This window comes from Gracilinanus agilis, chromosome 5 (genome assembly GCF_016433145.1).
Source record: "Gracilinanus agilis isolate LMUSP501 chromosome 5, AgileGrace, whole genome shotgun sequence".
Taxonomy (NCBI): domain Eukaryota; kingdom Metazoa; phylum Chordata; class Mammalia; order Didelphimorphia; family Didelphidae; genus Gracilinanus; species Gracilinanus agilis.
This window is the reverse complement of record NC_058134.1, coordinates 196,752,942-196,761,485: the sequence shown is the minus strand read 5'-3', so window position 1 is coordinate 196,761,485 and position 8,544 is coordinate 196,752,942. Positions and strand designations below refer to the sequence as shown.

At 43.9% G+C, this 8,544-nt stretch overlaps 1 protein-coding gene across 2 annotated transcripts in view; it reads left to right on the top strand.

Moving 5' to 3' along the window:
- Positions 1 to 354: 354 nt before the first annotated feature.
- Positions 355 to 8,544, top strand: part of SCNN1A (sodium channel epithelial 1 subunit alpha) — a 24,098-nt gene continuing 15,908 nt past the window's right edge. The window contains exons 1-3 of one of the 2 annotated variants that reach the window (XM_044679754.1): positions 355 to 725; positions 903 to 1,257; positions 7,580 to 7,832. In XM_044679754.1, the coding sequence (XP_044535689.1) occupies positions 908 to 1,257; positions 7,580 to 7,832 (603 nt within the window). In that variant the 5' untranslated portion in view covers positions 355 to 725; positions 903 to 907. Of the gene's footprint in view, positions 1,258 to 7,579; positions 7,833 to 8,544 lie in introns of both variants that reach the window. The other variant, XM_044679753.1, reaches the window with a different exon arrangement.

The following is an 8,544-nucleotide window of genomic DNA, read 5'->3' as shown; positions in this document are numbered from 1 at the left end:
TCCATCCTGGGCGGGTCCGCCAGCCGGGCTACTGCACCTGTCAGGTGAGGGGGAGGAGAGACCCAGCTGCCAGATTCAACTGGAAAGAAACCAGTCCCTGCCTAACTACTGCTTGGGAGTAGGCAGCAGGAGGCAGCTCAGACCTCCTGGAACCCACAGCCCCAGGAGTCAGAAGGAAAGCTGAGACTAAGCCTGAGTGGGCAACAGGGAGACAGAGAAAGAGGTGGAGATATTATAGACTAAAGGGCTGAAGAAGGGGGAAGGAAAAAATGAAGGGAGGGTGGGGAGGAAGAGTGGGGGAGAGAAAAAGAAAGAGAGAGAAAGAGAGAGAGAGAGAGAGAGAGAGAGGAAGAGAGGGAGGCAGAGAGAGGGAGACAGAGACAGAGAGAAAGAGGAGAGAGGAGAGGGAGAAGGAGATATGCAAAAATATAGTGAGGAAGAGACAGATAAACAAAGGGACAGAAACAGAGACAGATTAACCTGGAGTGAAAGAGACAGAAAAAATAGGAAAAAAAGTCTTTTCAGCTAAAGACAGAAGAACCTGAGACAGAAAAGAGAAACTAAAAAAAAAAAAAAAAATTAGCCAGAAAAGTGTAGAAAGGCACTCATTCTGAAGAGCAGAAAACTACTTCTAGAGAAGGAAGAAGTTAACTAACTACTCTCGGACTGGAGCTAACCTGCCTAAACCAGCAAATTAGCTGGTTCCAGAGGAAAAGGAGGGAAGGGTGGGTAGGTGAAGAAAGGAGTGAGATTCCCCCCTCTCCTGCTCCTCTCTTCACCATTCCAGGAGGTTTGGTCCCATTCCCAGCCTGGGGAAAGGAAAAGAAGGATCTAGATTGATGATAATAGAGGTAGGCAAGTCAATAGCCTCTCTGACTCTCACTATCTACTCCTAATCCAAGGCCCCATGAAGGAGGAAAAACTTGAGCATGAGGGGCAGCACCCCGAGCCTGGAGGAGCCCCGGAGGAGGAGGAGGAGGGCCTGATCGAGTTCCACCGTTCTTACCGAGAGCTCTTCCAGTTTTTCTGCAACAATACCACCATCCATGGAGCCATCCGATTGGTTTGCTCAAAGCACAATCGAATGAAGACAGCCTTCTGGGCTGTGTTGTGGATATGCACCTTCAGTATGATGTACTGGCAATTTGCCTTGCTGTTTGGGGAATACTTCAGCTATCCGGTTAACCTTAATATCAACCTCAATTCTGACAAGCTCGTCTTTCCTGCAGTCACTGTCTGCACTCTCAACCCATACAGGTCAGTCTGCCCTTTCTCTCCCTAGTTAAACCTTAGTGATCTAATCTCATCAGACAGAAGGACAATCTGCTACCCCCCTGGGCCATTGACAATCTTAATTCCCCGGTGGAGTGACAGATGACATTCAGAGCTTAACTTGTAGATTGTCCCCCGACTCAGCTAGAGACAAGCCCTGTCTTTCCAATTCCCCTTGCAACCTGTTCTGGTTAGGAGTCTGAGAATCTGGGTTCAAATACTGGATGCCCATTAATTGTGTTACACCACACCTCCCTTCTTAAACCAAGAAGAGACTAGGAGGAGAAACTCTAATCTTAAAAGGGAAATGGATGGGAAAGGGTGGTAGGAACTGGAGGTAATCGGTGGTGGCTGGCAGAAGCTGGCCTGTGTTCCTCCTTTTGAGAGTGGATTTCTTTAGAGGAGGGTGAGAGTGGGTGGATCTGTGACTCCACAGGGAGCCCACTGGTGGAAAAGAGGAAGGAAAGGGAATGGGAAATGGTTGCCAAAAGCCTGGGAGAATAGCAGAAGGAGAATGGAAGAGCAAAAAAAGCTTCTTTCTTAATGTCTGCCTGCTCCAAAGGATCATGCTAAGATGGATTCAGAAGTGGCTGATCCCAACTTGTCATTATTGATTTAGTCATTTTTGAGTTGTGTTTGACTCTTTGTGACCTCTTTTGGGGTTTTCTTTCTTTTTTTTTTTAATTAAAAAAAAAACAAACAAATAAAAAACCCTTACCTTCCATCTTGGAGTCAATACTGTGTATTAGCTCCAAGGCAGAAGAGTGGTAAGGGCTAGGCAATGGGGGTTAAGTGACTTGTCCAGGGTCACACAGCTGGGAAGTGTCTAAGGCTAGATTAGAATTTAGGACCTTCCATCTCTGGGCCTGGTTCTCAATCCACTGAGCCACCCAGCTGCCCCCTTTTGGGGTTTTCTTGACAAACAGTGGTTTGTCAGTTCCTTCTCCAGATCATTTTACAGATGGGGAAGCTGAGGCAAACAGGATTAAGTGAGTTGCTCATGGTCACACAGTTAGTAAGTGCTTGTGGCTAGATTTGAACTCAGGAAGAGGAGTCTCCTTGACTCCACGACACTGTACCACCTAACAGCCATCCCAATTTATAGCATTCCACTAAATCCTTATGGTGTTGCTTCCCAGATTACAGTTCTTCCTATGACTTCTCTCTCCTTTGACTCTTCTGTCGTTTTCTATATGATATGATATCTTATTTAAGCCCCTCCATCTTGAAACTCCATCTCCTCACACTGACCCTTCCACCTCCTCTAAGCCCTATCCCCCATGACCCCTTTACTTTCTTCTATAAGTCCATCCCAGGACCCAGTCTGGCTGGAAGTTTTCCAGCTCTGGGATTGCCCATCACCAATTTTTGATTTGGAGGCTGAAGTGAACAAGAGAAGGTGGCCAGGAGATGAATGTGTTATGCACACACACACACACACACACACACACACACACACACACACACACACACACAAACACATTTCTATGAACTCATTCAGCAAATCTATTTTAAATGCCTGCTCTTTATCTGGCCCCCAATTACGTCTTGGGTATATACAGCCTTTTGTTTTGAGGTGTCTATCCGTCTATAGCTACACACAACTCTAGCTATACTGGGGGTGGATGTATGTCTGAGGGTGGTGAATTTTTATGGGCAGATAGGTGGCAGTCCTCCTTAGATAGATGTGGAGTTTTTGTTAGGTCTCCAGTAAGCTCACAGGGCCCTGATGGCTTGTAGAGAGGGGCAGCTAGGCAGAGCAGTGGCTAGAACCATGGGGCCTGGAGTCAGGAAGACCTGAGTTCAGATCTGACCTCAGGCACTTCTTAAATGTATAGCCCTGGGCAAATCACTTAACCCTATTTACCTCTGTGTCTTCATCTGTCCAAGGAGTTGGAGAAGGAAATGGTAAACCATCTAGTATCTTTGCCAAGAAAACCCCAGATGGGGTCCAATGAGTTGGACGTGACCAAAACTACTGAAATGGATACTTTTATTTTTATTTTATTTTTTTAAAATCTTTAACTATTGCGTATTGGCTCCTAGGTGGAAGACTGGTAAGGGTAGGCAATGGGGGTCAAGTGACTTGCCCAGGGTCACACAGCTGGGAAGTGTCTGAGGTCGGATTTGAACCTAGGACCTCCTGTCTCTAGGCCTGACTCTGAATCCACTGAGCTACCCAGCTGTCCCTGAAATGGATACTTTTAGGCTGGCCCAACCCTTCTCTTTTTTCGTTCCTCAGTTGCCCAGCTCATCCTTCCCTAAATCTAGACCAGGGTCCTTAACACTTTACGGCTTGGGGTGGGGAGGATGGACTGGGGCAACTGGCTCTGGATGCAAATTTGGTCAAATGGACTTCAATTAAACCCACTCAGCCTCGAAGGTACACCTAGCAGCCGGTGATTAGAGTAGGGGAGAAACTGGAAGGCGTGGTTTTATTCCAGTGTTAGTCGCTGTACAAATAAATGAAAGTGGCCTGTGATCTATCTGCTCTTGAATGCTTGGGGATTTATTGTGCGCTCTGCTAGGGGGGGGGGGGGGGGAGGAGAATACAAAGAACTTTTGGGTTTGTGCCCTCAAGGAAGTTACCACCTGGGTGGGGAATCAAAACATACGCATAAAACGTTAAATAACAATACTAAACGGAGTAGATTTCCAAATAGAAGGACTTAAGTACTCGCGGAGTTTGGACACGGGGAGGGAAGAGAGTCCAAAACAGCTTCGCCGAGGAAGTAGAATGTGGCCTTTGAAAGACCTTCGGGCTTGGGAAAGGTGCAAAGGGAGAGGGAGGGGGAGTCATTCCAGACTAGGGGAGTGGTGTCCCTTAAACCAGAAGAGCGCAAATATGCGGGGAGAGAACAATGAAACCAGTCAACGAAACCGGGGAGATGAGTGCAGGCTGAGGTCGGGGACGGCGATCGGAGTTGAGGCGGAGGAGAGGGACAGAGTAAGGGAGGGAAGGAGGGACAAGAGAGTTGTGTCCTTGTCGGAGTATGGATGGCATCTTGGCTTGACTGGCGAGGCAGAGGAAGGAGGGGCAGGTTTAGACAGGTTCTATGGGCGATGACCGGGGCCTGAATCAGAGCTTAGTGGAAGGAGCTAGAGAGGGAGGGAGATAGGAGTGATACCACAGGGGAAAAGGAGTAGGATGTGGTCATGGATGGAATGAAGATAAAGAGGGCGAGGAGCTAGAGTGGATAACTGTGTGTGTGTGGGCACGCAGAACCCGTCTTTTCAATACATTCCAAACAAAGTCGCCTCTTACCCGATTGCTTCGACTAGGAGAAATGAGAGTTGAGGAAAGGCGGTTCAGGAAGTTGAGGGAATTAAGGGGAAATCGTGCAGCTGAGAGAAGAGGCAAGAGTTTAGGAAGCCTGAAGACTGGGGAGGTAGCTATTTCAGCTAGGGTTTGAGGCTTGGACGTTCTTTATCTTTTCAAAGAAGAGACAGGGGTGCTCTACTTCCGCCGAAGTCCGAGCAAAAGGCAATTATTCCCTAGTAGCCAGAGAGCCTCAGGGCAAATTTAAGGAAGAAGGGGGTGGGGGCGGGGTCGTTAAGGCAATGAAATGGGATGTCTGGGAGTTCCAAGTGTCCTTTTTTGTTTGTTTGTTTGTTTGTTTCTGGAGAGAGGAGGGCCGAGAGGCTCAGAAAACCGGAGGAGGAAGTTGAGGACTCAATGGAGGTGAAGTTCCCAAAAGAGAAAAAGAGATGGGGAGAATCTCTCGTCATTGAGGCCATGATTTGGACACCCACCGACCTGTGTAGGGCTTTATACTTACAGTCATTACATGTCCCAGATATTCTTAGTCGGGATAAATTTTCTTGGAAAAAAGTGGAAGCTTAAAAAAAATTGTTTTTAAAACCTAATCTTCTGGTTAGAATCAATATTGTGTATTAGTTCCAAGGCAGAAGAGTGGTAAGGGCTAGGCAATGAGAGTTAAGTGATTTGCCCAGGGTCACAGAGCTAGGGAAGTGAATGAGGTCAAATTTGAACCCAGAAACTCCCATCTCTGGGCCTGGCTCTCAATCCACTGAACCATCTAGCTGCACCCCCCCAAAAAAAGTGAAAGTTTTGCCAAAGAATTATCCTTTGTTGGATGAGGCAAGTTTTTATATAATAAAAAAAGAACTCTAAAAATATACAATATTTTTTTTACCTCCAATTACATGGAAAAACAATTTTCATCATTTGTTTTCTAAATTTTGAGTTCCAAATTCTCTCCCTCTCTTCCTCCCCTGAGAGGGTAAGCAATTTGATCTAAGTTATACATGTGCAATTGTGCAAAGCATATTTCCACATTGGTCATGTTGGGGAAGAAAATATTAAAAAAAAATAAATTAAAAAATTAGATGCTTCAATATATATTCAGATGCCATCAATTCTTTCCCTAGAGGTAGATAACATTTTTCATCATGAGTCCTTTGGATTTATCTTGGATTATTGTATTGCTGAGAATAGCTACATCATTTATAGTTGTTTATTATACACTGTTGCTTTTATGGTGTACAATGAAATGCTCCTTTCTTTTTCCTCCCTCCCTCTCTTCCTTCATTCCTTCATTCCTTCCTTTGTTCCTTCCCTCCCTCCCTCCCTCTCTTCCTCCCTTTGTTCCTTCCTTCCTTTGTTCCTTCCTTCCTTCTGTTCGTTCCTTCCCTCTCTCCTTTCCATAAAAATAATTTTTGACAACTGTTTTCTGACATTTTATGATTCAGATTCCCTTCCTCCCCTCTTCCTCTCCGAGTCTATAAATGGTATTTTATAATTATACCAGTGCTTTCATATAATATATATTTCCATATTGCTCATGTCGTGACAGAAGACACATCACATAAAATAAAAAATTCATGAAGTAAATAAAATGGAAGATGTCATTCTTTGATCTGCAATTAGTAATCCACATTTTTTTCTTTGGCTGTGAATAGCATTTTTCATCATGAGTCCCTTGGAAACTTACTTTGCTGATGATAGTTTAGTCCACAGTTGATCATCATACAATATTTCTATTACTGTATATAATATTTTGAATATTCCTGGTTCAGATGGTCTTTCTCAGTAAACAGATATTCAATAAATGTTGTTGGTTGACTACAAAATATATCAGGGGCAGCTAGGGTGGCTTAGTGGATAGAGAGCCAGGACTGGAATTGGGAGGTCCTGAGTTCAAATCTTCCCTCAGAAACTTCCTGCGTGATCCATAGCAAGTCATTTAACCCCCACTGCTTAGTCTTTACTGCTCTTCTGCTTTGGAACTGATAACTTAGTACTAATTCTAAGACAGAAGGTAAGGATTTAAAGAAATATCCCAGTTTTCATATTCTAACCCCTGGAAGACACATATCTTCTTCTCTGCCTTCCTTCTCCCAGTCCTCTCTTCTTCCAGGGTAAAACCTTTGGTATAGTGTGAGGACTGAGGTCTGCAAAGTAGAGACTGTGGACTTGGAAAGAGAACAGTTGAGTTCAAAATTCAGGATCTGAACACTTAGTAGCTCACCGATTTTGGCAAAGTCACTAACTTCTCTGAATCTCAGTTTTTTTCATCTGTAAAATAAGAGATTTGGACTAGATCAGAGTTATTGTTGTTTTTTAACCCTTATCTTCCATCTTAGAATTAATACTGTGTATTGGTTCCAAGGCAGAAGAGCTGTAAGGGGCTAGGCAATGGGGGTTAAGTGACTTGCCCAGGGTCACACAGCTAGGAAGTGTCTGAGGCCAGATTTTCAGAAGTTCTTAAATCTTTTTTGTGTCATAGACTTTTAATTTTTTAAGCTCTTATCATCTGTCTTAGAATGGATACTAAGTATTGGTTCCAAGGCAGAAGATCGATGAGGGCTAGGGAACTGGGGTTAAGTGACTTGTATGGGGTCACACAGCTAGGAAGTTTCTTTGATGAGATTTGAACCCAGGTCCTCCATACTCCAGGTCTGGTTCTTTTTTTCACTCAGTCACTCAGCTGCCCTTTTGTCACAGATTTTTATGAAATTGTTAACAATTTGTAATCAGAAGAAATGCTAAGTTTCTGTTAGAAGTTAGTGAAAATGGAGGTATATTTTTTCTTTCCATACAAATTCAAGAACCCTCTGAAGTCTTTCCACTGACCTCTTAGGTAATGCCAAGAACCCTGAGGCCAAATGATTTTAAAATTACCTTCCAGTTATTCCTTTCTACAATTCTGAGAACAGAAGAGTCGCTTCTATTCATGTAAATATGAATAGAAAGACTCTTTCCACTTATTTCCAGTCTCTTGTTCTAATGAACATTGGGTGGTCTCTTGACAGGCTTCTTATGATAAACTTATGTCTTTTCCAGGTACACTAAAATCCAAGAAGAACTCGAAGAGTTGGATCGCATCACAGAGCAGACACTTTTTGAACTCTATAAGTACAACTCATCACGTATCCCCTCCAACAAGCCTCGTGCCCGGCGGGATCTCCCGAACACCCTACCCTATCCTTTACTGAAGATTCGGGACCCTCAGTCCCTTCATCGTCACCGAGCCTCTGGGGTCCAGGAGAACAACCCTCAGGTGGATAAGAACGACTGGAAGATTGGTTTCATCTTGGTAAGACTTGCCCAGGTTCTTGTCCTTGTCTATTCCCCTGGTTATTACCATCATTTCCAGGTCTCTTTGCTCCCCTTTCCTGCCCCCAAACCCTGTTCCAATCTCTTTCCTTGGTGAAATCCAGTCTCCTGGTCCTATATACTCATTCATTTGTTCTTTTATCCAATGCATGTTCACTGAGGATTTGTTACATAAAAGATATTGTACTGAATGCTACAGTACACATAGATGTATATACGAGGGGGCACCTAGGGCATATAGTAGGTGCTTCACAAAAGCTAGTTCAGTGGGCAAACTAGTTGGACACTTCCTAGCAGTGTGACCCTGGGCAAGACACTTAACCCCCCCACTGCCTAGCCCTTATTGCTCTTTTGCCTTGGAACCAATATATAGTCTGAATCAGAAGGTAAGGATTTTAAGAGAAATGAAGTAATTCTTGGGATCTCAACCATATCAGAGCATTTGAGGGATGCTCATTGAACCAATTAGGGATGGAACTGTTTCTTAGGTCTTGCATGGCTAACTGACCTAAAAGGAATACAAGACACATGAGAAAAGAACTTAAAAAAACCCATTTTTATTAATAAGAGTTATTTCCAGATATCTCAATTCCTCCCCTTCTCACACCATAAAAGGCATCACCTGGCAAACATATATATATATATATACACATATACATACATATACATACATATATATATATATATACACA